Source organism: Micropterus dolomieu, linkage group LG22 (genome assembly GCF_021292245.1).
Source record: "Micropterus dolomieu isolate WLL.071019.BEF.003 ecotype Adirondacks linkage group LG22, ASM2129224v1, whole genome shotgun sequence".
NCBI lineage: Eukaryota > Metazoa > Chordata > Actinopteri > Centrarchiformes > Centrarchidae > Micropterus > Micropterus dolomieu.
In genome coordinates this window covers 33,539,405-33,567,392 of record NC_060171.1, presented here as the reverse complement: position 1 = coordinate 33,567,392, position 27,988 = coordinate 33,539,405, and the positions used below count along the sequence as shown (strand labels likewise).

Here is a 27,988-nt window from a genome sequence, read left to right as displayed (position 1 = left end):
TTCACAGCAAAATAAATAAAAACAGCAAACTCAAAGATGGATTGTTAAAAAAAAAAAAAAAAACAAGACTTTATTGCCATTGTTCACTATGGATTATACAAGGACAGCTGGAGAGCAACACTGTAAGACTAGGCTACAGAAGAGATGGGCCGCCATATTCATCAGAAAAACAATGTCTTAATTAAACAGCGTTTTATTAATGCAAACTTTATTTACAAGAAAAATAAAAACATCACTGACTTCATGCCATGCTCTTTAAGCCTACAAACACAACAGAATGGCTGCTGTTAAATAAGGGAGGTGTTAATGGAGGACATTACATACAGTATTTACAGCCACATGTTAACACAGAGGTCAGTCCAGCACACAGCTCTGCTCGGTCTGGACCTGAATGAAGCAGCTAAGTTCGCTATAGGAAGGAACACATTCTCAATCCTGATTGACGTTGAAGTGACAGCAGGTTGGCGCTAAATTGTGCCACTTCTCCAAAATAAGAAGCAGTAATATTCTTTAACCCTGTCTCACCTTCAGTCTGCAGGTTTTAAATCACAGCCAGACACTACAGTTGATCATTCTGAGTTTGGACACATCTGAAAACCTTTGGCCCTCTCCAACTGGAAAACCACTCATTTTAAACGCTTACCAGAAGGCCACAAAATGCTTTTAGGAATTGGATTCCCTTTGTGACCCTGGTTAAAAACAGACAAAGAACTTCCTTCAACATCAGCACACAGCTGTGGCTTTTACAGCCTCGTCTGTTTGAACCCCATCAGGGGCAGACAAAAAGACTGAGGGCTTGATGTCATGTGTAAATGCAGTTCAACTTATTTTGTGGCCCTACAGACAGCAAAATGTCTGAAATGGATAGATATCAGACACTTTGTTGATTAAAGTAAGAGCAGGAGAAAGCCCTGTCAACTATTGTATGTTTATTTTACGATGCAGACATAGCAAACGTCTCTGCAGTTCCACCAAATCACTCGACGCCCCCAGTATAAACAGGACTTCAGCTGAAGTCACTGGGAATCCCAAACTGATACTCTGATTACTGACAGTGTTCAGCCATGAGGGGGCAGTCCCACGCTGCATTTACACAGCTACAGATGGGCTCTTTACAGCCGTGTTTCTCCATCCAAACAGAGCACTAGCAACACGGCGCGTCATGGTAAAACAGGAAGAAACAACATTTACTGACTTCTGTTTTTTCCTGCAACCAAGTGAAAAAGCGCTTCATAACAGTTAAGTGGTTAAAAACCTTTAAATATGTACAAACACATTGTGCTGCAATACTAAAACAGAGGGAGAGGGGGGGCTTCACTATTCCATTATTATTATCATCATCATCCAGTGAAAAGTGTATGCAGGAGAGAGGAGAGCACCCTGAACGAGATGGCTGTGGAGGGTGGTGTGACGGTTTGCTCATAAAGATGAAACTGTACAGAACTACAGCTGACACTCCTGGACTCAGCTTTTTTTTTTTTTTGCCCTTATGGTTGATATTAAAAACAAAAATGACTTGATGTCTGTAGATTATTTATTTGCGTTTTAGTAATAGTTTAAAAGTGTGTGTGTGTGTGTGTGTGTGTGTGTGTGTGTGTGTGTGTGTGTGTGTGTGTGTGTGTGTGTATAGAGGCTAAATATCCCAGACAGCCTTAGTTCAATCTGAATGTACTCGGCTACAATCAGATTAGGGTGCGTTTCATTCTTAATGAGTTACAGGCACAGTGGGTGGAGTCAGGTTCAAACTGTAGGGTGTGTTTGTTGCTACCTGGTTAGAGAATACAGAGGGGTGGGCTTTAGTGTCAAAGTGCTTTCTATTTCCGTCTTTCAGAACATGAACATAAACACAGAGGGAGTCAAAGAGGAAGTTGTATTTTCTACCAGCTGAACTCCACAGGCTTTGCGGAAGGAGGATGGAGGAGGGGATGTGGCGCTCCTTACTGCCGATTGCTCTTTATTCTCTCCAGACGTTTCTTCAGGTCGTCCAGGTTGGCTGCGGGTGAAGCTGAGCGGGGGTGTGTCGGGGAGTGTGTGTTGTGTTCCTGCTGGTACAGCTCTCGGGACTCTTTGAGCTGGGACAGCTTGCTGTGGAGCATGTCGGTGGAGGAGGCCACCGACGGCTTAGAGGACAGCAGGGAGGAGATGGGAGGTCGCTGCTGAGGCTCGTCCTCACTTCCTCCGACACCCTGCCGCGGGTGGAGAGGGGCAGAAGGTGAAGAGATACGTTAGTTTGTATTATGTACACACATAAAGTATTACTCAGAGATGTTGCTGTTCAAACTGTGCAAACCTAAAATGCTTTAAGAGCAGCTGGCAGGTTGGATTAAAGGTTTAAAAAAAACAAACAAACTACATGTTCAAAGATATAAATACACTACAGTAACATCTGGAGTCGTCTTTCTGAGGGAGTTTTACATCTGCCTCAAAGAAAACTGAACATGATGTGACATAAAGGAGAGCAGCCAAGCTCGTCTGAGGAGGCGCAAAGACAGTCTGGACAGAAGAATTAGCAAAAACAGCGTACCTATAAACTTCCGAAAATACGCGTGGGAGAGCTGAACAGTCTGACCAGTGTGATTAACTATTCAATTCATTTGTCTGGAATATTTCCAGGCTTCAGGCACTGCTGCTGTGGCAGCTGAAGCAGCAAGAGAGGGCCTGGAAGGGATAGCTGTAGCTGATGAAAAAGATTTAGGAGAGGACGACGACAGCAGCCAACATGCTGCGGTGGGAGAGCAGCAGGAGAGTGACGCAGGGCAGAAAAACCTCAGGAGAAGAAGCCTCGTTTCCTTCTTCACTAGACTTATTTTGTTGTTATTTGTTTGACACAGTGTGAAGCAATTTAGCTGTGGCCTGTATACTCTATTGTTCAGTTATTTGTAACAAAGTACATGGCATTTAAAATATTTGTAGTGGAGTATAGTGTAATATAGTGTATCATTTAATCCTGGGCATTAATCGCATTGTTACGCGTAAAATTGAATACTGAATTCTAAAGTAGTGCATTGCATAATTGTAATTTAAATAAGTACTGCTGTATACACAAAAAAGCACTAATATGTGGTTTGCAAACACTTTAAACAAATAAGCTGCTTTTTACCAGCAGGATTCCCTTTACACAGTAGCACTTCTTGTAAATCTGAACTTAAACATTAATGTAATCAAACATAAAACAAAGATATTTGCCACTGCCAGGGCATTACCTTTTATCAGCAACATATAAATCTGTTTTCTTGTTTTTTTTTCTGAACAGGTATCAGCAGAAACATTTTCTTTTATCAGGGAGCAGCAGAAACAGTCTATGTTCAGCAGCAGGTGTCCCTGTTAGAGTGAGGTGAAGTGGTTTCACGCACATGCCTGCCTACTGCCAAATCATAGGAAGAGAGACTGATCCTCGCCGTTTGTGGTTCCAGAATCCATTACTGTTTACTAAATAGGACACCAACAGGAGGGAATTCGCATGGCAGAGCATCCCTGCAGAACCAGGTGAAGTTATGTAGCCTATAATTTTAACTTAAATAGTTAAATAGGCTACAGCTGTGTAGCGCACAGAAGCAGTTGCCGTGGTTACGCTCAATAGAGCACCTGCCGTTTTCTCGCGGAGCGCCGTCTCCCTTTCTGATCACCAGAGAGAACCCGCGGGGCCAAGAGACTACGTTGTGCTTTTAAGAACGTTCCTAAGACCGACATCTCCCCAATACTATCCAGCATGCAGGGTGTAGCTCTCCACTTCACCGTGGCGTTTGATCGCTTGTCTTTTGTTCATCTACTTCTCCCACACGCTGCATCCAGCGTAGTCTGCTGAAGCCTCCCTCCGCTGCTTGTTTGGGTGGCTGATTTGCAGGCTGATCAACATCCCGCCCTTCCTGTGACCCATGGTTTGACCGTATGTGTATTCAGAGCCAGTGAGCAACGGACTTTCAAATAATAAAAAAAAAAAAAAAATAATAATAATAAAGTGTTAATGTGCAATAAAATAATTGTCAGCTTTAATTAATAAATGCGTTAACGTGCCCAGCCTTATTAATATTTAATATGAATTATTTCAAAGGAAACAACAAAAAAGATGGTATGAGATTGCTCTGTACGCTGTTTCGCTAGTCTTGCGAATACTCAAAGCGCAGATATATCTGGGAAAAGCTAAAATCAGCCATAATATGAGCCATGTTTCGACCAAACCCCCAAAAGACCGGCTGAGTCCACAGATATACAGTTGGAGTGATTTAAATCGGATCTTCGGTGATCTAAAACACTTGGACGCAACAGATTGAAGTGACAAATGTGTGAAGTCATAAATGTGTGTGTGTGTATGAGTAAACTAACCCTGGAGGTGTTTTCCAGGCCTTGTCTCTGTCTGAGGATCTTGAGTCTCTCATAGTAAACAGCTGGTTTCAGCTCTTCATTGTTACTGCTCAGACCGGAGTCCACGCCGTGCTGAGGGATCACTGCAGAGACACACACACACACACACACACACACACACACACACACACACACGACAGCGTTACTACACACCCCTGACCACATTCTGACCAGAGCCCACAGTGACAGCCTCCAGTTGTACCTGTTGAGGTCTGGATGCGAGTCTTGCCCTCTCTCTCAGACTCGATCATACGCAGGCCTCTCTCCACGTAGCTCTGGAAGAACTGGGACGTGTTTTTGAGGAAGGGCTCCAGGTCTGCATCCGAGTACTTCTGTTTATACTCGTACAACTCCGTCAAACCCTGCGAAGAAGATTGGATACGTTATTGAAGCAATACTTCTGGTTTCCAGGCTTTTCGTCCCAATAAAGCTTTTGTTTTCTGTCTGCAAAGTTAAAAAAAAAGTCAATGAAAACGTTTCAAACAAACGGCACACAAAGAATGATCTGAAGAACGGAGCTGACCTCTTTAGTATTCTCCTTGGAGCCAATCTTCTTAAAGATCTCCGACAGAATGTCACTGACCTTTGCCTTTGACATGCGATCTTCCTGGTAACAAAACATAAAAGACATATTCACGTTACATCTATCATTAGAATTATGCAACAGAGTGAATTAGATACAATTTGTGGAAATTCTTGACAACATCCCAATAAAATGCTACTGAAGTGTGTGCTGTGGATTTGGCATGTGCTGCTCACCGTGCGCAGACCAGTCTTCTCGTTGCCACGGTCGCTCTTAAGTCCTGACAGGTTTCCAGAGTTTTTGACCGACCGCCTCAGATGGGCCTCCAACTCTGACTCATTACGATTCTCTATCATTGATAGGTGGTCCAGGATCTGTTTCAGTGAATTAATACATTGATCAAAACCCAGTGAGTAAAAAAGAAATACTTACAGTTCCACTGCCATATGCTTTGTAAAAATGTTTCTGTGTAACTGTTAAATCAAAAACTCAACAGTGTGTGTGTGTGTGTGTGTGTGTGTGTGTGTGTGTGTGTGTGTGTGTGTGTGTGTGTGTGTGTGTGTGTGTGTGAGACCTTGGCCCCGGTGAGCTTGCAAAGTGTATGTAACAGAGTCTTGAGGGTTCTGTGGGGGACGTCACTCTTGAGCTGCTTCAGCTTCTCTTTGGGGAAAACCTTCATGAAGTTGTGGACGTCCAGTAAGATCCGATCCAGGTTGATGCTGTTGATGGTCTCTGGGAGAAAGCGGATCATCCTCCACAGACACTGAACACACACACAAACACAGGAGAATCTGTCTGAAGTGCGTGACGTGCCATTTTAATGGAGTTAGGACAAGTAGGAAGTAGAATGTGGCAGGCCCTCTGCTGTGACACTCCTTACCTTCATGACCAGTTCAGAGAACATGGGCGGACCAGCTGTTGTGACTAAACTGTCCTGAAGCAAAACCAGCAGCGCACTGCAGAGAGGCAGGAAGGGAAAGAGTGAGTGGAGCAGGTAAAAAATGTTTATTCAGTTTCTTCTGGAATTTTAGTTAGTTATTCTGCACGAGTCTGCATGATGGTATCTGTAATAGTAAACATTAAACATATATAAAAGCATCAAACAGTGGCAGTTTGCATTTAGGAAGCGTATCTTACTTTAAAGAGAACTGGACACTACATTTCTTGTTGGCATTTGATAATACTACAACAGAAATTCGGTAATTAATGCTGATTGTGAACAACTTTTGTTTGTTTACAAGGAAATTCCACAGGTCACTGTTGCTTTTGTTTTATTTTTTTAAAGATATTTTGAGCCTGTATTGGGATAGGACAGAGAAGTAAGAAATGAGGGAGTGAGACGGTGGAAGACACAGCAAAAGGGCCGCAGTCTGGTATGGAAAGCCGGATGCCGACACCACCAACTAAACTTCCTGTGCCCCCACATGTCACCTTTAACAGTTCAGGGTGTAAGTTTTAGTGGCATCTAGTGGTGGTGGTTGTGAATTGCAAGCAGAGGATCATGGTGCATTCACGTGCTCCTGGATGTCCATTTCCTAATTGGTGCATTCGTTCTACTTTGGTGTGTTCATGTGCTATAAAGTTGGAAAGTGGAATCAACTACTACAAAGTGTGTGTTGGATTAGCATTATCAGAGCATATAAACACGCAGACAACGATGAAATCTTTAATTTCCAAATCAAACAACAAAAAGGCTGTGAAAACTGTCAACAAATGGTCCTCTATAAATATCTTTTTGTACTTTTCTGTATATGTATATTAAAATAAAGACCGGGGGGGGGAATCTGATTATTCCAACGCCACATGAATGCACCACCTGTCACCACTCTCCCCCGCCATTCCCAAGTGTGCAGGAGAAGCTACGGTGGCCAACACACTGTTGTGCTAAATAATTCGTGTGGTCCTCTATTTGTCCAAATTTCTCTTTTCTTACTTCTAATAAACCAGTCCACAACTACAACTAACGCTACTACTGCAGACACAGGGCAGAGAAACATGTCGGCTCATTCTAAGGTAATAACCTAATGGTTCATTATGCAAGGTCTTTAAACACCACGGAAAACAGTTATGATCTTATTGCATTTCTGTCAATAAAGCCTCCTAAATATTACACACTGAATCTTTAATACATGTACATATTTGTGTGAAATAAACACTAAATATCATCGTTCTGAACAAGTTATGTAACTTATCCCAAAAGCCCAACAATGTTAGTGTCTTGAGCAAATTCCAGTATAATTTAATTCTGAGTGAACCGTTTCTTTAGACTAACCTGATCATGTTGGTCTGGTCAGACTTCTCCAGAACTCTGATGACCAGCAGGTTGACAGATCTGATTAGCTGCTGTCCATCTTCGATGTCCTCCACTCTGCCGTCCAGCATCAGTGTTATCACACCGTGCATCAGGTCCTTCAACACACCCATAGACGCCTCTCTGGCCAGGGACTCCATAGAGAACAACTGACAGAGACAGACAAGATGGGGTTCATGAAGACATCAGTGTCGCCTGCTCCTCGTCAGATTCTTAATAACCCTCACTGTGTTACTGACGTATCATGGCAGTGCATGAGGCAGAGACTCACAGACAGCATGTTTCCTATGATGCAGCTGTAGAGTTTGATGATGTCCTTCTTGTCCAGCCGATCGTCAGCCATGTGTGTGCTGTAGATGAGCCTCAGCTGCATGAAGGTGGCGATGAGGAACTGATCAATGTGTCCCGACATGACTTCTGCTTTGTCCTCCTGCCGCAACACCTCGTCAATCTGCGGGGAGAAAAGCCACACACGTTTCATCTCAGAGCAGCTAGAATAGATATTTTTATAGTAATGCATCATGACAATGTAGATTCGCCACTACGAGCAACCTCGTCACAGAGATATCTCAGATAGCTCATTCTTTAGCCGTCCGGTCCACAACTATACTGTTTTGCTTCACTCTCATCATTTTCAGCAGACAGCTATAAGATCCGAATGTACACTACTTCCTCAGCACCCAGCAGCCCACAGACACAGTGGAGCATTTAGCAGCTAGAGAGCTAGATATTTCCTTAGCAGTGTGCCGAGATCCCTGAGCTTTGGTCAGCAGGATAACTGTTATCTTGCTTCACTAAACCTAAGAACCGCGATCACACCTAACTGCAATCCTAATTTCAGATGTGTCAGACCAAACCATTCTGACATTTCTATGCATGTGTGTTTTACCTGTGCCAGTGCCTGTATGCTGGTGTTCATGTCACCACTAGCCACCTGAGAGATGACAAAGTTGATGGTGGAGGCTGTGCTGTTGTGGAGGTCATCAAAATGTGGAGAGACGGAACGCATCCTTTGAACACAAAAACACACAAGCAATGTTAAATCACAGAATCTGTGTTTTTACAGCTCTACCCTCTATCTGAACTGTGCATGTTGGACGTTGTGTTTCTGAGTGCGTGTACTTTGGTTCGGGAATCATGATGGGCTCCAGCAGCTCATCCAGCTTGTGTTGGACGAGGTCCGGCAGCTCACACACTCCACTCTGGTCCATCTCGATCATGTCCAGGTCTAATTGGAACTCCTTGGGGATGGATGGGTGGGAGGACTCGCTGTGCTGGGCGTTCTGACGGGCTTGGCTGAATGGACGAAGGGAGGAAGGGATAGATGGTGGAAATGGGGTGCGGGGGTGGATATGATCGATCAGTGCCATTTATTTCCAGTTCTGAGAGACACAAGCTTTTACACATGTTGTTTTCACAATGTTTTACACATTACAAGCTTTTGAGACTTATTACACATGACTAAATCAACACATTTTTATCACTGAAAAAAATAAAAGCTGTTGGCCACAAATGCTTTTGCCAAGTAGAAATTTTCTTGTTTTGATGGTTGTAGCCAAAAATATCTGGGAAATGAAGTGATTATTGCAGCTTAGCTGGTGAATTAACACCAAATACTCTATGATCAAACAAAAGCAAGTTGGTTGTTGATTCCATGCACCCATTTATTCATGTTTTCATACATGCTCTGATTTCTTCTGGGTGTTAAACAGCTGTGAAAGAACCAACCCTTCTTGCTGGATGTTAACAGTTCAAAGGTAGAATGTTAGAACAGCGTAGCGATGGAGCGTGCCACAGTCATCTGGGCTCTAGTATCACCTGCCACTCTGCACACCATCCTCTGCAGGGAGAATGTGGCTCAGGGGGTAGAGCGGTCGTCAGTGCATGTCGAAGTGTCGAACCCCCAAGTTGTGTGAGTGTGTATGGATGTTATTTCTGTTCTGATGTGCAGCTGGCCATCAGTGTTTGAATGAGGTGGTGTTAAGTGTTTTGAGTGGTTGCAAAGACTAGAAAGGTGCTATACAAATCCAGAGCACTACTTACAAATACCAGACTTGAGGGTTAATGTAATGTGTACAATCTGAATGCAGGGAGTTCTGCATGCTTGCACTCACTGAATGATGCGAATATAAAGTAAATAAAGTAGCCACCCTTCACATCCTGCAGTAGCCGTGCTAACCTATATTTGGCAGACAATTTCAGCAGTTTGAGGAGAAACAGAGAGAGAGGTTATCCAGTATTATGTTAAAAGCAGACACGTGGCTATTTTCCCAAGCACAGACTAGGTAAAGCAGCGCAGATGTCTTTCGGTGACATGGAAAGGGCATTTTGAACATCAGTCTGGTGCTTTACCCACCATTGACAGACCCTTATTACCTACTGTGTGAAGAAGCATGACAAACTCAAATGTTCATTAGTTTTATGAATAATGAGTATTACATTGCAGAATAGAGTTCTTAAAATGACATTATGTGGAAAAGAGGGGCGAGGAGGAAGAGGTACTCACATCCTATACGTGCGATACATTATTCTGCTCCAGAACGGAAGGCAGGCAGAACAGAGGAAATCACACAGGAAGAAAAATGAAGGGTTAAGAGACAGACTGAAGGCAGGCAGGCAGCTGGCACACCAGCCAGCAAGAGACACATATACACTGAGGTTGGCTTCACAGATAAAATTTTCTTTTCCCAATTTTCTTTTCAAACAAAAGCATCTGTGAGAGCAACCCAACATGCAACGACTCCGTAAAACAGGACAAGAAGAGGAGGACAGAACAGCTGCGAGCAGAACACAAACATCCAAAAGATTTATGGCATTAATCTAACTACAGTCAAGCAGCATGTAGAAATGTGTTATGGATCAGACAGATTAAAGAAGTGGTTGGTTGACAGAATCAATGAACATGATTATGAAAAAGTGTTGGAAAAGTTTCACATCAGGCGACAACCTTAATAATAAAAAGTTAACTGCATCAGTTTGGAGGCATACTAATCTTCTGTCTGTAAAAACATATGCTCCCCGAGTGCCAGTGAAACACCTCGTTATGCACAGTGATTTACAGACACAGGAAAACAGACAGTGGACAAAGTTATTTTCTTCACCCAACCAGCATTGGCTGGAGGTTTTGTTGTGCAGTATGTGTGTGTTGTAAGTTGAATTCTAAATCTCCTGTGAAACGCCTTTTTGAAAGATGGGGTTAAAGTTGTCAAATGGCTTAAGTTTGGCTAGGTTTTGGAAAAGATTGAAATAACTACATTACTTAAGTCACATATGTAACTTTATGCAACCTAAAATTTTCAATAACTCAACTTTGACTTTTGGTTCTGTATACTACGTCACATGACATGGATGGGTTACACTGGAGTTAGGTGAAAGCCCAGACCCAAACCAAAGCTATTTGACACCCTGGGATGAGAATGGGCGCGAAATTTCCATTACTGATCTAGGTCTACTTTTGCGTTGGAGAGAAGGAAATGTTTAGCATTAACACATCAAGATACAGATGAGTGACAAAGGAAAGAAATGAGCAGCATGGAGCCTCTCAGTATGGAGTCAGGCCACCACGAGCCTCCAGAACAGCTTCAGTCTGTGGAACTCAGCTGGAGGCATGAACACCAGATATTCCCTCGTTTAAATCCACCACCTTAAAATTAAGTTCATCTCATTGACATCTGAGAGTACAGCAGACACAAATACAGCCAGACAGAGCGAGAGTGGAGACAGACAAAGATAAAATTCTGATCTGAAGATCAGAGTTTAGATTCTATCATTTGGTGTTATAGATGGTGGCTGTAAAGGCCGCAACATTTTATTCACATTATTTTCCTACTCAACCCATTCAGTGAGCCCTGGTGCACGAAGCATCTGCATTTGGAGACGTTTCTGCATCCTTTGTTCAGGTTTCTCCTTTAATTCGTCCTCCGTCTGTATATGATGCTTCCAAAGATATTTTTTTTTTTTATTCAGTGTCTAAAAGCCTAATCATGCTCACTGTGAGTGAATGCTGTAAAATAAACAGCATGGAGGAATGAATATTTATTAAATAGGTAAATAAGTTCTAACTAGTCAGATGTTTAAAAGGAAGTGTGAATCTGTAGACCTCACAATTCTGATTCAGAGGGTTGCCATGCCATCATAAAACAGATTATCAATGCATCACAGTTACTTGCTACTATTAAAAACTGTGTAACCTGTTACAATACATGCCTCAAATAAACAGATGAATTTACTTCCGTTATCTTTTAGTTTAGTAAGACGACTTGTTTTAGAGGTGCGATGCAAATTCTCTCTTCTTTTATTTATTTTTAAACAGTGCTCATTGGCCATCATTCTTACTGTAAGAGGCACTCAAATAAAGTAAAAGCAGTAAAAAAATTTGGTATTCTCTATGACATACAGTATATAAGAGTGTGGTCGCATTTACGCAGAGCTAAACACTCTATAGCATATTCCTTTGGCTGCAGTGATAGGCTGCCTGAACGCTGTAGGGAGGGGGACTTGCCTTGTTCCGCTGACTGGCAGATATGGGTGATGTCTGATTATAGACTTTTGGCACCGAGACATAATCTTAGAGAATCGCGATGCATCGAAGAAATACATTTTTCCCCCGCACACGTGTCATGTTACTCTAATTGTCTGGAGAATGTTTTAATAAATTTTGTCACCTTAAAAGTGGCTAAATGTGTAACCAGAACAACAGTCATTTTCATTCATTTCTTTGTTTGAATAATGTTTTGTTAATTTACACTAGATAGAATGAATTGTGTTCATATCTTGAATCTATTTATAGTAACTGGCATTCATGTTCTTTGGACATGAATGTGTTGCTTATACAATGAAGTTTTTTTCTTTAGTAATATGCATTTCTTGGTGAGCAAGTATTATTTGCCACCTTTACTGGTTTTTATTCAAGCTAAGGTTAACTTCTCCCACAGCCCTGAGTCAGAGGTGACCTACTTGAGTTTGTTGGGGTCTTCCTGTGCGGGCTTGCGGAGGAAGGTGGCATTGGGGTTAGCCGGATGTTCTCTCTGAGACCTCTCCGTCACGCTTGGCTTGGCAGGAGCCGCAGGAGTCTTCTTGGCGGAACGTTTGATTCTCTCTTCCAACATGCTCATGTCTTTCTCTGACAACTGGAAAGGATAGGGTTAAGATTAAAGTCAAATTACACAGATATCCAGAGTAGGTTTTAGGGCCGACTCTTACGACGCGCACACACACACGTAAGATAAAGATAATTCTTACATTTCCTATTAGTTTGTAGACTTGGTCCCCACAGACGTTGTAGACTGCAACCACAGTGTTGAGGGCAGCGTTGCGGACAGATGTGTCTCTGTCACCAATGTGAACGGCTATCTCCTTCAGACACTTGGCTGCAGTAGGTTGGCATACATTCATCCCATAGCCCTCTATCAAACAACCCAGCTCGTCCAGACATTCTGAGGACAGGGAGGAAACCACAGAAGCGAACAGTTAGTAGAATTGTTTCTGACCGAGGACAAACGTGTTTGGACAGAGCTTGGGGCAGCTTTAGCCAATCAGCTCGCTGTCTGTAGAGACCCTACCTGATCTCTGTTTGGAGTTCTTGGACTTGGTTCCTTCCATGAGGAAAGGGAAGACCTTGGATGCTGGGTAAACCTTACACAGCATGGTCAGTATGGCCCGAACATCTTTGCGAACCACATCCTTTGACTCTCCAACCTGAAGAAAACAGTAGAAACTATGAGCAAGAAAAGCTCTTCAGTGGCTTGTTCCATCACTGTGTGACGCATGCTCACCTTGAGTATGAGGTAGGGGACGAAGGAGGTGGCCTCATACTCAGTCAGGTGATAGTTTTCTGAGTTCAGCATGGCAAACAGCAGCTTTAGATACTCCAGCACCTTCATCAGGACTGTGGTGTTGGTGTCAAAGAACCGCAGAGTGAACCACTTCAGAATCAGGTCCAGACAGCCGATGGTGGCTTCCCTCTCACACTCCAACCTCTGTCAAATACAACCGCACAAACGGGCTTTATTACCAGAACTAGCCTCCTGCAAATATTTAATACACAATATATTTAATTAAACCAACCACTACCTCAATCATGAATCCTATAGCCTTGACGTGTCTCTGGAAGTCAAAGTGAAAGAGCTCATCCTGCAGCCACTTAGCGAAGCAGGTGGACATCTGAGTTTTCAGCTGCTCCACATATTCATCTCGAGGAGTAATGAAGTTCCACTTCAAAATCTACAAAAGAAACACTGTGTGTTAAAAGTGATCACTCTTTTACACTCTTGACAGTTTGTGGGATAGACAGAGGAAAACCGACATGTTGATTTCCAATTGTGCCAAGTCATGGTTCAGTTATGAAAATCCTAGGGCACCACGGAGTGGCTCTCCTGCCCGGCTACTGACCGCTCTGTCAAATGAAGAGTTGATCGCACTGGATGGACAGGAGGAGGTTGTCAATAGGGTTTGTTGTTTGAACTAGGCTACAGAAACTTTCACTTAGCAGTCCAAAGTCTGGTTCTGAACAAGTTTGAGTTGAGAAATAAGCACTCCAGTTGCTGAATCTACATGTTCCGACTTTGAGGCAAGAGCCCTACTGTGCTTCCTATTAAGAAATTTCCCATAGAGGTTAGCTTACATTAGCTTGCAGTTTACTGCATGCAGCCTGCGGTGCTCATGAACCGCCAGTGTCTAGCTTTCCAATAAGTTAGCATGTCAGTGGCCACATAGGCTGTTTCTCAATCTGCGTTCTTGTAAAACGTCAGTCGCAGCCAAAGTACTGTTCCAATTCAAAAGTCTGCCTCTAGCCAATTACAGTCAAATACCCGGATGTGTTCTCACTCCGTTTTACCGAGCCTGCATTGGTGGTGGAGACTGGGTGATATCCCAGAATGCATTTAGCCGCCAAAAAGCAGAAATGTCGGACAAGAAAACGCACAACTGAAACTTATAATCCTCCCATTCTTGTGTGCCGTATAGTAGTTTTAAGAGTTTTTTTATGCGGGAATATAGTTGTTTAAACTTCAAATTTGTGGTTGATTTCTCACAGAGCTGATTAAAAAACGTTTTCGGAGATGTGACGTCCCGTCCGCTAACGGGTCCGGCCGTCATCAAGTCCGCTGTTGTTCCAATTGCTGAATGACGGACTGCGTGCTCCCGTTCCTGGAGTTTGTACTCCCGAGCCAAACTTGCCAAGTTCGAGCTTTAAAGTACAGAAGTTCGAACTTGGTATTGAGAAAACAGCCACAGTCATGCTATAGCTACTTATAGCTAGTTGATGATTGAATATAATAAAGCGGTACATGCACAGATAGTCAATGATTTATTTAGGAGGAGGAAAGTCTGAGAGGGGCCTGAGAGGAGCAGAGTAAAGCAAGGATTATACTTGCTTAACAAATTTACCATATACAAGTATGGTAAAACAAGCTGTGGGCAAAGACTTGTTTGGTTTCATATGGTTTGTGTTGCTCTTTACCAGAAATGGATTGTTTTCCTGTTTTAGCAAATCTAATTTCAGCACCACCAGTCAGCGGACTCCCAAAGGAACAAATAAAGTCTCCTCCATGCCATGTGTTTCAGCCAGTCGGGTACCTTAAGTTGCTTCTCCTCTTTGATCCTCTGCTCCTTCGCACCGGGGATGAGGATGAAAATTGGCCCAGACTTATCTTCATCATCCTTTACGCTTTTGGCTGCAGGCTTCTTTCCGGCTGCGCCCTGAGAGGTGAGGAAACACCACAGTGTGAGGGAGGGTGAGTGAACCAATATGCTCCGCCTGTGGATGTGTACTTCTAATTGGGTGTAATCGTGTTTTCTCATGGGATTTTGTTTGTTGAGTGATTTGGCGGTTATGCTGAAAAGATCTCAGTGCAGGTTAACACAAACAGAGTGTGGAAACAAGGAAGTGAAATTATTCCAAAACATGAAACACAAAGTGACATGGGCCCTCCTCAGTTGGTGGTCATTTAGCATGCATATAGTGCACCTTTTGATTTCTCTCATGTTAGTATGCTGTTACATATTAAAAGCTTAAAACAGCTGTCTGCTGTTTCACCCAACAACTGTGTGTCCACGTGCATCTGGTTATAGTGGCAGAATTAGTGATTAGAAAGAAACAGGATTGGGCCGAGCAAAGACCCAACCAGGTCAAAGCGGAGAGAAGCTGTTAACATCTGTCAGGCCAACAAGTCTCCACTGAGAAACTCTGCCCACATCTGCTGCTCGTGTACTCCAGAGCTCACGGCTGGCTTGAAGAAGTAGCAGCATGTAGATGAAGTGTAAAGACATTCTGGACTGAGTTTCCTCACAAGGACACCTGCTGCACATCTACCTGTTGACTGCCAGCAGCAGACTTCCCTTTGCTGGGGGGCTTTTTACTAGCATTACTGTCCTTGTCCTTGGAGGGAGGGGGAGGAACAGGTTCCTCGGGAGGGGAGGGAGGCTGGGTGAGTAGAAGAACCACATCATGTTTACACGTCACGATCATGAAATGACAAAAACCAAATGGTGTGCAAAAAATGTGTCAAATGTACATGCCTAACAGGGCTGACAACAACTGAAGTACGAATGGTCGGCATTTTCACACACAAAGTGTCTAAACATTTTAAATCACAACTGATGGGTCAAGCTGGATATGTCCTTCTCATTATTCATTATTGAAATGAAGTAAACCCAAATCCAACCCCCCTTCAGCCAGACTGCATTAAAACGTATATTAGGCAGCATAAAGATATCTAAATGTGCTGATCCAGACAGACATACCTTCTTAGCAGCCACTCCTCCTCGGACCTTCTTAACTTCAGGTTTACTGTCAGTAAAGTCCTCACTAGCTGGCTGGGACCTGGAGGCTGCAGAGGACAGGACATAGATCAGGTTTTCACTGTTACTGAAATAGAGCAGGAGTTAAGATGTTGTTTTGCGCCCTCACAAATGATCGTTGACTCAGTACAGACACCAGCCTGGTGAAGGTGTACATTTCATTTCAGCCATTAAGGAGTTAACATTAAATAGCTACAGCTGATACAATCTGTCAGCTGGTAAAGGTCACGGCCAATGGCGGCTAAAATTAAGACGTGTGCGAAAAATCGAGCGAGGTGAGATAAAAGGATGGGTTTGTGTTGAAGTTTAGTGAACACAATTATTTTGCCAAATGTGAACGGGATCCAAACGTTCATCAGCTATCTGAACCCAATCCTACTTTAAATAAAAAAAGTGTACAACTAGTACAAAGTAGCACAGAAATGGTTTGACCCTGAGACTGTGGTTGTACGATCATACAGACCTGAAGCAGCTCTGCTTGGCTCTCCAGAGCCTTTTCCCCCTCCAGCTTTGGCAGGAGCAGCGGGTTTAGCCGGCATCACGGCTCTGGCCTTTTCCAACATGGCTACCACCTGATCCTTAGAGGCAGGCTGCAGGGAGGAGGACGACAGAGAGCCATTAATCATTGCTAACAAAAACATGTACTGTACGTATCACCGTCTGAGGTACGGCACTGAAAATGTATTCAGTCATGGCCCAATAAATCGGTTCAGTACTTTGAGTTTCCCAGTAGCCTTTGTCATCTTTTCGTAACCCAGGTGCATCATGAAGGTGGGCAAAGCGTCCTGAGCCTTCTTCCTAACGTCTCCATTTCTGTCCTCCAGGCAGGTGTAGAGCTGAGGGATACACAGCATCAGATCCCCAGGCACGGCCCTCAGGGTGGGCAGCTTCTCTGCTAACCAGCCTAGCACCTGGGTGGTAAAGAGAGTTTCTCCGATCAGCATCCTGTGTTCTACGATTTTGCTCAGGAAAATGTACATCTGAAATTTCAGTTGTCTCTAGAAGGTACAAGCTGAATAAGCAGTAGAGTTTGTTTATCGGAGTGTACCTCCTGTCGTAGGAAGGGATTCTCTCTCTTCAGCTCCTCTGACAGGTCTTCTCCCTCCAGCCACTCCTTCATCCCAGTCTGCTCCACCCAGGCCTGCAGAGTGGTCATGGCAGCCGTCCTTACATTAAGCTGCAGAGGAACAGAGATATTTAGATCATTACCATACCTCACTTTAGTCAGCCGTACTGTGTACATAAGCTCAGGTTGCAATGTAATAGTTACTGAAAGGTTGTGTGTTGTGTTTGCTGCCACAGAAAATAAATAAAAAGTCCCGTCTGCTACTCTTCACAGCACAGTTGGTCCAGACTGAAAAGCTAGCTAGTTAGCAACAAGAAGTCAGGCTAAAGTCAACTAAAATAGCTTAAAACCAGAGGCATCACATGTTTGAGCGGGAAGCCGTGGTACAGTAATTAAAGTCATTACCTACTATTTAGGTGTTTAGCTGTTTTAATAACAGTAAACAGTTTGTTAAAACATTTTCAAACTGAATATAGCTCACCCCCCCCATGTTTTTGTCCTGAAGAGTTTCTTTGCCTCAGCCCCGCTGATAGAAACTCGCCTGATTCGCATTCTGTTTGTTGGGACATAATGCTCCCCAGGGATTGGAATTCCAACAAGCCTAGCTGTACTATTCTGTTAGTTAACTAACATTTACTGCCCTCCCTCTATATAGTTTTGTTTTATATTTCCATCACCTTTTTGTTTTGATCTCTCCTGTAATATCACGCAAACTAATAAATGAATTAAGTAGTATTTAAAAAAGGTAATTCTACAAAGTAAAAATTAAGACAGATGTATGCATTAAAATGGTGTTTCTTATGTTCCCAGTACCTTGCTGTCTCCCAGTACAGTGATAATAGGGATTCCCAGTGCTTTAACATGCTGCTTGAGTCCAGGTCCCATGGCTACAGCCAGCTGCTGCAGGATAGTAAGGGTCTGCTGGACCTGGTGACCACAGACCTGGTGGTTAGTTTAGCTGACATTTCACACACCACATTTTAAAATCCTATTGTAGAGAAAAGTAGTTAATAATACTTCTCTAGAACAAAACTTAAAACATTCAGACACTAAATTTGATGGGCCAATTCATAGCACTGCCATTTATGAATTGTTTTCCTGCTGTACCGAAAACCTACTGAACCATGACCCCAAAACTGAGCTACATCCAGAACCGTGACACCCCTACTTATCTCAAATGAGACTGAATGAAACAAGTGACAAAATGTTGAATAAAGGCCCATCGTTTCATCTGTCTACACTGTCCCTTACTGACCAGGATCTTGTTGGAATCGCCGAGTCGTCCTTTCAGGGCCAGAGGCAGCTCTCCGATGTTGGCTGTGATGAACTTGGCCTCTGAGATGATGGCTGCGACCTCATCCAGCCCCTCCTTCCTGATCTTCCAGTTCTTATCCTCAATTTTAGACACCAGATCGGATGTGATCTTGTCACTTAAAGACCAGAGAGAACAGAGTGAAAACAGGCACAATACCTCATAGAATCAAGGTGGGAGCAGATAGATTAACCTAGTTTCTTCCACCTAGAGTAAAACAAACAGCAATGGGATATGTGTGCATATACTCAGTATCTATAAATTGCAAACAAAACTTGCCAAGTTACAACAAAATTAATTTATATTATTCCAATATTCCATCAAAAATCACATATGATGCAAGATTCAACACAGACAAGTCTAAGTCAAAAATGAGACCGAGTCCTATTCCAAGTCTAAAACATAGCACACATCATGTTGTTTCGTGGTTGAAGGGTTAGTTTTGATTTTTTAAAGTGGTCAACATCCCACATTCCCAGTTTGGACAAACAGACAGGAGTGCCGGCATGGAAGCTAAGTTACGTATGGCTATGGACCAGGCCAGCAGCAAAATGTATTTAAAAACTTAACACTTAAAAACAAAAACCAAAAAAAAAAAAAAAATAAAAAAAATAAAAAAACCACACACACCTCAAACACACCTGTTTGAGTTTTCACTCTCTTTAGAAAATCTTCACTGTTTTACCTCACAGTCTGAGTGTGACCGGCCTTGGAAAGTGATGTGAAAGAAATAATGCAATACCCTTTCTTGAAAGTCAGCTGGCTGAATTATGGTTAACTAACTTAGCCATCGTACCCACGTTCATGTAGCTTGCTTGCTAACCCATTAGTAAAGGGCAACTACAGAGGCAAATACAAAGTCATTAGATTTGCTAAACGTTCGAGCGCTTGCCACCTTCAATACTACCATCTGCTTCCTATAACATGTAAGGACACCAACTCATACAGGAGAGTGATCTTACGTCGCAGTATGGTAGCTAACATTAGTTCCGTTTGCACTGGCACTAATGTTACTCAAAGATGGGGCGCGGTTATCTCATCTGGTATAGTGCGCGCCCCCTACACAAGGCTGAGCCCTTATTGCAGCAGTCCAGATCTTTCCCCGTTTCCAGATGCTAACTATTGTTCTCTCTCAAATAAATGCAAAAAATCCCCCAAAATCTCTTTGAAAAGTTACAGAATTGTTACATAAAACATCCTAAATGAACTTGTGTTATACACTGTAAATCACTGCGCTACAGTATGCAAATGCTCATCTGTGGCGCAGCAGCCTTCAGCGTTGAAAGGGTATAACTCATGTTACTCTTTTAAATTAGGTAGTTTTATCAGAAATTGGATAATTAGAAAATTTGTTTTATTTAAACATTCTGATTTTTAACAATGCTTAATATTATAGCCAATAATGGGTCCACCATTAGTTCACATCATTAGTCAATTAGTGTTGGTGTATTAGTGCAGGTGTCCTACACAGTCAGTGTTCAGTTACCTGATCTCAGTCCTGGGCAGTAGGTCCATGATGTCGTGTCCTCCTCCTCCTCCGCCGCCTCCATCTTCTTCCTGCTCCTCTCCTTCATCACCATCCTCCTCTGCAGCTGCTGCCGTCTTCTTGGTGAATCTGATTGGAGCTGGTGGAGACTGGCCCTGCATCTGTAAGGTGAACGCAAACAAAAAGAGATCTTATTTACCCAGTCATGTCCATCATTCCCTGTACACAACCATTTTTGTCAGGATGACCATGTGGTGAGAAGTCCTTATTTTAAGAGTTTTCAAAAAATAAATTAAAAGAATCGGATCCACCCAGAAGTCCCTACTTTCTCAAACTCAGCATCTATCTGTGCGAGGAGAGCAGGTTTCTCGTCTTCAAAGAACATGCGCAGAGGAGCTCCCATATAGAGGTGCATGACTCCTAGCAGGGTGATGGCAGCCGTCCGAACAGCAGGGTTAGTAGCTCCTAGAGCTGTCTTGACGTTGTTGATGAAACCTTTCACATTGATACTGCAGAGAGGGGAGGTAAAGACGTATTATTTTAAAGAAAAACATTTATTGAATGGTTTAAAATGAAAGTAAGTTATTATACTTATTTCTGTAATCCTTACTATAATAATAATAATAATAATAATAATAATAAGCATTACAATAAGCACTGTAAATTACCCAGCAAAGCCAAACTCCTTCATGGCATTAGCCAGCCAGTTGAGAGTCTCTGCCTGGTTTTTTGGGTTCTTCTGTGCAAAGGCCATAGACACAACCTGACAAATAAGACAGATTAAATACAGGTTATCTTCAAAGATGAAATCCAAAGATGACGTTTTGGAATGTCCAGAGTAAGGGGCTAAAAACCTGTTCTGCAGTCCAGGGCAGTGAGCAGGCCTCTCCAATAGCAGTGAGTCCCTCTTTGGCGTTTCCACCACATTTGATGTCTCCGACCTTATCCACCAAGGCATCCAAAACCACAGAGGCAGACGTCTTTGAGAACTGTCCTCTCTGAGCTATGAGAGCCACGATGTGCAGCTTCATCTGCATCACCTATACAGGAAGAGAGGAGACCATAACATTAGAACTGGTACAGCCCAATCTTAGTTCTGGCCCGCCCGCGGGGGGGACGCTGAGGAGACATGAGCAAGGATAACAAACTCAGATTTTATTTGTTAAGTGAAGTAAGAAAATTTTATAATAGTACTTAAGGGGCAATTCAGAATGAATTAGTTGTTGCAGTATTGTGAATTGTCCCCTATCAAAACAGGTTAGTGGGTCTGACGTGGCTACACACGTGGGCACGACCTCCTTGTTTACAAAGCGGAATATCTGACTCCGCCCACACAGACCTGAAATCTTCAACGAGCTCGTGTGTTGCATCTGCCGAGGTAGTTGCATTTCTGAGAGTTTGTTGAACTCTTGCTAGTGCTTTGACTCTTCCATATATGACGGTGTATCTGTGTGTGTGTGTGTGTGTGTGTGTGTGTGTGTGTGTGTGTGTGTGTGTGTGTGTGTGTGTGTGTGTGTGTGTGTGTGTGTGTGTGTGTGTGGAGGAGCCGCAAAGTTTTGTCCTTGCAGAAACACCAACAAAGAGAGGACATAAGTGCCGGAACACCAGAACAACTTTGCCCAAGTCAACATTTCAGGCTATGAGCAAGATGGGCGATGGACAATTTTCGTTAGCTATTTCATCACTAAATCCACTTCTGAGAAGTTTTGAGGCGAGAAATCAACGCTGTAGATTTCCAATATTGGCAGTGTTACGAAAATTGATGGCGAATCAAAAATGTGCTTAAATGTTTTTGGAGTTGAGAAGCTCGTGAAACAGCTGGTTTGTGTGTGTTGCGTTGAACATTACATCCTGGCGGTTATGTGCAGCAATGAAAAAGCATCTGCAATGAAATAGCAAGTCGAGACAAGTTGAGCTGGTACCAGCGGTGGAAAAGGGGAAATAGCTGCTGCCGCATCGCTTCTGGACTCGGTCAATCAGCACAGACACACTTACCTGGAAGTTGGTCTCCTTCCAGCCTGGTTTCTTGGCCAACATCCTGACTAAGGCTTGGCAGGGCATGTCCGCCTTATCCATGGTCTCTACAGCCTGGAAGCATACATGGATCCACAGATTAACATTCCTGCATATTATTGTCTAACAGGTAACACGTCAGCATTTTCCACGGCTTCAACCAGAGTCAAAGTGTTATGTAGAGATTTCAATAGTTCACACTGAAAAGTTCATAGTTATAGGATTCCATCAAAAGGGGTTATTTTAACATCAATACTTTCATGAAATATTATATATATTTAGAATATCTACTGTAGTACAGAGTAGGCCTACAACTAATGATTACTGCCAATATCGATTACATTAAGGTGTTTTATTAGAGCAAAGGTCCAAAACTAAGATATTCTGTTTACTTTTCTTACGACAAAGAAAAGAGTCACATTTTCACTAACAAAAACCACCACCATTTATTGATTATCTAAATTGTTCATTTTGTGTCGATCTCCAACTCAAAATCGACAAATCATTGAAGAACTAGAACCAAGTATAACAATTTGTGTCTTATGAAGACGACTGCTGGAATATGAGTGGCACCGTAGTTTTTGTAATAATTGGCCATCATCACCAAGGAAGAAAAAAAACCAAAGACATTACCCTCTGGAACTCTTCCATACTAGCTAGTCTCTCCTTCCAGTTGGCTGAATCCAGCTGCTGTAGACAAATAGCAGGAAGTACGCCTGCTGCCAGCTCCTCAGACACCTCAACCTGACAACACACACACACACACCTTAAAACTAGACTGTTGGTATTCACCATTCCAAAATCAGTTTCTTTTTGTGTGAATAACCCTTTCCTGGACTGAGTGACAGATTATCGTTTAATTCTTCTTTACGAAATCACATGTATTTTATATTACACATATTTGCTGGCCGACAGTTAATATACCAGGGTGGCTCAAGGATCTCCAAAAGACAGCTAAAAAAAAAAAAAATTATAGAGAAAATCATTCTGACTCCTCCAAGAGCCTGACAGGAGAGTGTGACTATGTGATGAAAGAGAAAACCCATCTTCTCTTTGGACTAACTTAAGCCTTGAAACAGGTGTTGGTAAGGGGGCAGGGGTCATCCTATATCCGGGCCTATACTGCGTGCACCCATGGTACTGCGCCACAGCTTTTGACAAAAGCTTCAAGTGAATGGTAAATGCTTGCACACAGACTTACCGACAGTTCACTTTCTGTGAACTCTTTACTGTCAGAGGTCTTCTTGTTTTTTCCACCAGCTGCAGAGGTTGGTTTGCCTTTCTTAGATGGACCTGCTGACGGCTGCAGAAAAGAGACAACAAACAGTCAAGTCCACCTGTAGACAGTTCATACCACCTAATTCTTTTGGATCACACAGCAAAGTTGGGGAACAACCGGGTGACAAAGTATTTTTAATTTATAAATTTTAGTTTGCTCTGAGTATACCTTGCTGGCAGCAGCAGACTGAGTCTTCTTGGGTGGGGCAGAGGATTTGGATGGAGCTTCAGCAGGGAGAGGAGTTTTAGCTGCTGGCTTCTTGTCTCCCCCTCCACCTGCACCCTTCTTCCCTCCAGGGAGCTCCACTTTATCAGCAGACTCCTTTATCTGTTAACATGAAAAAACAAAGGTTAGCAGTAAATGAATAATAATGGGCTGATGATGAACTGCTGAACTTCATCTCCCTTCATCCTTCTGATCCTTACCTTGTCTAGTTTAAGTTTATCCAAGTCAGTCAGGAAAGGGTTCACAGCTTTCTCTCCCACTACTTTCATGGCTGTCCCCAAAGCTTCAAAGGCAGCGTCTCGTACCTCTGGAGCAGAGTCATTCACTTGCTGAAATGGGTAAAGAGAAAAGTACACTTTTAAAAGACTCTTTTTGTTATCATGTACAGTACTAGTAAAAGAGAGGCAGTAGAACTGTGAAGATATTCCACTCAGGGTATGAGTACCTTGATGAGAGCAGCACAGAAGGGTTTGAGGACGCTCTTTGGCAGTGTGGCCTGTATGCAGTGTCTGAAGGAGCGGGCCAGAAACAAAGAGGCCTGCTGCTTAATAGAGGGGTTCTTATTGTCCATCACAGCCAGGATGTCCTCAGACAGGTTCTGGAGGGTGGTCTGTAAAAAAAAATTCTCTCTTCAGTATAAACATGCACACCATGTGCACCAACACTTGAAGTGAAATCACCCCGTTTTAGAAATAATTTGCATGTATAAGAAAGGCCTTTGACATTGTGCCTTAACTTTCTCTCTCAACAATAAATGTTCAAAGCATAAAAAGGTTCCTTCCACTGAATTCATGAAAAACACAGTGGGCTGTACAATAAAGGGTTTGACAATGTATTTTTGCTGTAGTTTTCTTTATTCTAGATTGCTAGATGAAGACTGTACTTACTGTGAGGAAGATGGCATCAATAGCCTCCTGCAGGGCCTGGACAACCTGAGGTTTCTTCTCTTTGAACTTCTCCAGAATAGTTGGGACCACCTGAATACACACACAGCATTTAGCACTAAGCAGTGACTTGTACCGTCACTCAACTGCTGTTTCATTTGAGCAAAGCCTCTATGTCATATTACAGTGTTAGCTTTTAAATGATCACGGCAAACTCTGCTGACTACTCACTGACTAATATTGCTTAACTTACTTGTCCTGCATATGTACCAAACTTCTTTCTGAGACCAGAGGCTAGTCCAGCCAGACATTTAGCTGCCAGTGACACCAGCATCACATTGGCATCTTTCCCCACAACCTGGAACACAGAACTTGTAAGCGTACAATGTATTGTCACCAGACCCCCCCTCAGTCTAAGTCTTTTTTATTATTTGTCTTACATGTCCTTAGTTAGTTCCTAACCTACTTCCAGATAAGACTGCCTAACTGAAAACGTGCAAAGTATTTCAGTCTTTACCTTCTTCAGTGCTCTGACAAGGTCTCCATAGTCTCCATTCTCTAGTTTGGGGTTCTTAGTCAGAGTCTCTATGGCCTCCAGAGCTTCTTTCCTCTCCTGCCACTTTTTAGCTTCCTGCAGAAATATACAGAGCAAGGTCACATATCGCAACATTTAATAATCTAATTACTAGCAAGACACTTAACCCCTAGTCTCTCCAGAGGCGTGCGACCTCTGACATGTTTTTTGGATAAAAGCATCAGCTAAATGAATAACTGTAATGTAAAAACTTACTATTTTGTCATAGAAGTCTTTGGGCATCTTGCTCAAAATATCCACAGCTTCCAGCAGCTCATAGGGATCCACTGCTGCTACCGTTTCTTCCTCATCCTCTTCTGAAAGAGGAACAGAAAAAGAGATGGAACCAACTATGACCCTACAACTCAACATCAAAAGGACAGCAACAAGAGCTAAATGGCATATAAACCTGTTTGTAGTTTGCTACCTAGTTAAACCTACCATCACACTGTTCTCCTCCTAGGGCATGCTGCTGTTCAAACTTCGCCTTCAGGTCCTGCTGTGAGCGCAAAAACCTGGTTTGCTTGGAAGGGGCTGAAGGCAGCTTCACCCACTCCTCCTCCAGCTCCTTCAACTGCAGAGACAAACCGTTTAGTTTATCCTGATTGTGAAAGCTGAACATTAAAAGTTGTCTGTGCAAATATGAGTGTCCCACCTGTACAGAGTTAATGTGTTGCAGCGGAGGTCTCAGAGCATCTCTGATCCATTTGTAGATCTCTACAGCAAGAAGCTTGGCTTCATCTCTCACCGCCTTCTCTCTGGACTCAAACTGCTTGGGTAAAACCTTCACCACGGGCTTCAACGGCACTATCTTAGATCCAAACTCACTATGGGAAGACGATAACAGACCGAGAGGTGACAAATGGTTAGGATCACTGGCAGGAGATTGCCATACTAATAATGAGGGTGCTCTGATCGATCAGTCACCGATCATAATCGGCCGATAATGGCTTTAAATAGTTTGATCGGTGGTCTCTAAAAAGGCCGATCCGAAAAGCCGATCAGAGGACACAATACTCACCAGACAAATTTTCAATGGCAGCTAAAATGGTTTCACTACGCGGTCTGAGCAGTTTTCAAAGCTAGCTAGCACCAAAGTCCTTTTCAGACAGGAAGCGATTGATGCATCCAGTTAATCATTTACAATGAGAGAAGAGCCGCAACCAGAGAAGCAGAGCAACAAGCAGGAAGCAAGAAAACTGCGACTCTAAAGAGTCCACAACCGCTACACTCACCTCTGTTCGTAAAGTGGTGAGCGAAGTTGTGGCCAGAGCTACAATATGAAAGTCCAATATGAAAAGAAAACATAAAAAAAAAAATAAACTAAAACCATAATTTCAACCAGCTTTCGACAACGAGATGACCCGGCTACTGAAATCAATTAAAAAATTCAAGGGGGCCCAAATGGAAGCTGCTCGGAGCCTGGGGGGGGGGGGGGGGGGGGGGGAGAGATGTGACTTTTTCAATGCCTGATACTGTAGGTATAGGTACTTTTTCTTTTGAATGTTACAAAATGTTATAAAAAATAAATAAAAAGCAATAGCATGACAAAAGATAATGCCCATCCTTGTTGAGTCTGTCATTCGCTAGCCTTTGGAATACAAGAGGAATGTTTCTTAATCCAATAAGCCATCTTCTGACAATCTTGCAGGGATAATTTGGTACAGGGAGCTCACGGCTAAGGAAGGTTTTATGATTTAAAGAGGTCATATTCTGCTTTTTGTCTTTCCCCCTCTCCTTTGTTGAGTTATATATCTTTTTTGTGCATGTAACAGGTTTGCACAGTGAAAAAGCCCAAAGTCCAGCCCAAAGGGAGTTCCCATCTCCCACAGAAAACTCTGCTCTGAACAGCTTGAATACAGCTCGTTTGTAGTCCAGCCGCTTCCCTTTAAAAAAAAAAGCAAAACGCCCTCAAAAACACCGGTGGAAAAAAAAACTAAAAGCACACTGAGCTGCAGCACACACCTCAAACACTAGCTACCCTCCAGGCAGTCAGTGGACATAAAGTTGTTACTGTGATGTAGAGACAGTTAAAACTTTATGGATGAAAGATACTTTTGCCGCTGATGTAGCTACAGTAGTGTTTGTTTGTTTTAGCCTAGTTATTGTCTAACTAGTTGGCCATTATTAGCTGGTTGGATGTCAAAAAGCAAAATTAACAAATGTAATAACATTTGGGATTGCTTGTTTACCATTTGCATTAAATCACACAAATTTCAGAATTTGTCTACATTAAATTTTGTATGTGCAAATCACCGGTGCATTAAAAAATGATAATGAAAACTAACAGGACTGTTAAAGAAAAATGTGCGCTCCACATAGCATAATCTACAAAACGTGTGCCTTCTTTTCAGCTAGTCTCCAATGGGTTTACATTAAGGGTTTCTTGAGTGTGGTCATTCTGAGCCAGTAAGGTAGCACTGACCTGAGAGCCTTCCTCAGTGTCTCGATGCAGACCACCACTATCTTTGGGTTCTTGTTGTCCAGTCCTTTGAGTAGCTCATCTTGAACCACCTCAGCCTTCTCTATCTCGATGTACATCAGACAGATATCCATGCCCAGCTCCTTAGCCCGGGCCTTTGGCTGGTTGAACACTTTGGTCACCACGCCGGACACCACCTCACCTGTCGTCCTGTAGCAGAGGGCAGAGTACAAAATAGCTTGTCAGAACACACCGGACATCTTTATGAACAAGGTTGACTTACACAAGTGTTTAAAGAACAGTATCCATAGAAATGTCTGATTTAATCTGATGAAAAGTTTGTTTTTCCATTAATATCTTCACCACATCACTGACAACCAATCCAGGTAGCATTCATTCATGTTCATACAGAGTGAAAATCAACTTGCAGAGAGTTGAAACTTCCTTTAGATAGTTGTTCATTGCAATTAAAAGTAAAATATTAAGATCTCTGGACAGTAATAAGCACTACAAACAGCAGGCTATGACTATGCAGTGGCACTCCCCCACATATACTGGGAGAGCCTCTCATACAGGAGAGACACTAGATCAGCTACAACACAGGTACCCTCACAGAAACTCTCTCAAAAAAGGGGCATACATAGTAGGGATGGATGGGTATTGCTCCTCGATACCTTTCTGGTATCGACCGAAAGAGCCCAGTATTGAGGACAATCAAAACGTCTCCAGTCA

At 42.8% G+C, this 27,988-nt stretch overlaps 1 protein-coding gene across 2 annotated transcripts in view; it reads right to left on the bottom strand.

Annotated features, from left to right (window-relative positions):
• Positions 1–175: 175 nt before the first annotated feature.
• ckap5 (cytoskeleton associated protein 5) overlaps positions 176–27,988 on the bottom strand; it is a 38,117-nt gene continuing 10,304 nt past the window's right edge. The window contains exons 4-44 of one of the 2 annotated variants that reach the window (XM_046036931.1): positions 27,260–27,466; positions 25,490–25,661; positions 25,276–25,408; positions 25,051–25,151; positions 24,778–24,891; positions 24,514–24,618; positions 24,264–24,353; positions 23,822–23,986; positions 23,577–23,705; positions 23,320–23,478; positions 23,074–23,175; positions 22,506–22,616; positions 21,855–21,947; positions 20,714–20,899; positions 20,528–20,622; positions 20,185–20,368; positions 19,860–20,020; positions 18,317–18,491; positions 17,875–17,988; positions 17,044–17,172; positions 16,712–16,906; positions 16,459–16,585; positions 15,939–16,024; positions 15,508–15,618; positions 14,772–14,894; positions 13,269–13,418; positions 12,971–13,174; positions 12,758–12,893; positions 12,438–12,631; positions 12,153–12,325; positions 8,319–8,492; positions 8,086–8,206; positions 7,468–7,647; positions 7,158–7,345; positions 5,766–5,841; positions 5,460–5,648; positions 5,122–5,259; positions 4,886–4,969; positions 4,565–4,724; positions 4,324–4,445; positions 176–2,186 (exon numbers count right to left, since the gene is read on the bottom strand). In XM_046036931.1, coding sequence (XP_045892887.1) covers positions 1,938–2,186; positions 4,324–4,445; positions 4,565–4,724; positions 4,886–4,969; positions 5,122–5,259; positions 5,460–5,648; positions 5,766–5,841; positions 7,158–7,345; positions 7,468–7,647; positions 8,086–8,206; positions 8,319–8,492; positions 12,153–12,325; positions 12,438–12,631; positions 12,758–12,893; positions 12,971–13,174; positions 13,269–13,418; positions 14,772–14,894; positions 15,508–15,618; positions 15,939–16,024; positions 16,459–16,585; positions 16,712–16,906; positions 17,044–17,172; positions 17,875–17,988; positions 18,317–18,491; positions 19,860–20,020; positions 20,185–20,368; positions 20,528–20,622; positions 20,714–20,899; positions 21,855–21,947; positions 22,506–22,616; positions 23,074–23,175; positions 23,320–23,478; positions 23,577–23,705; positions 23,822–23,986; positions 24,264–24,353; positions 24,514–24,618; positions 24,778–24,891; positions 25,051–25,151; positions 25,276–25,408; positions 25,490–25,661; positions 27,260–27,466 — 5,905 coding nt within the window. In that variant the 3' untranslated portion in view covers positions 176–1,937. The remainder of the gene's footprint in view (positions 2,187–4,323; positions 4,446–4,564; positions 4,725–4,885; positions 4,970–5,121; positions 5,260–5,459; positions 5,649–5,765; positions 5,842–7,157; positions 7,346–7,467; positions 7,648–8,085; positions 8,207–8,318; positions 8,493–12,152; positions 12,326–12,437; positions 12,632–12,757; positions 12,894–12,970; positions 13,175–13,268; positions 13,419–14,771; positions 14,895–15,507; positions 15,619–15,938; positions 16,025–16,458; positions 16,586–16,711; positions 16,907–17,043; positions 17,173–17,874; positions 17,989–18,316; positions 18,492–19,859; positions 20,021–20,184; positions 20,369–20,527; positions 20,623–20,713; positions 20,900–21,854; positions 21,948–22,505; positions 22,617–23,073; positions 23,176–23,319; positions 23,479–23,576; positions 23,706–23,821; positions 23,987–24,263; positions 24,354–24,513; positions 24,619–24,777; positions 24,892–25,050; positions 25,152–25,275; positions 25,409–25,489; positions 25,662–27,259; positions 27,467–27,988) is intronic. The other variant, XM_046036932.1, reaches the window with a different exon arrangement.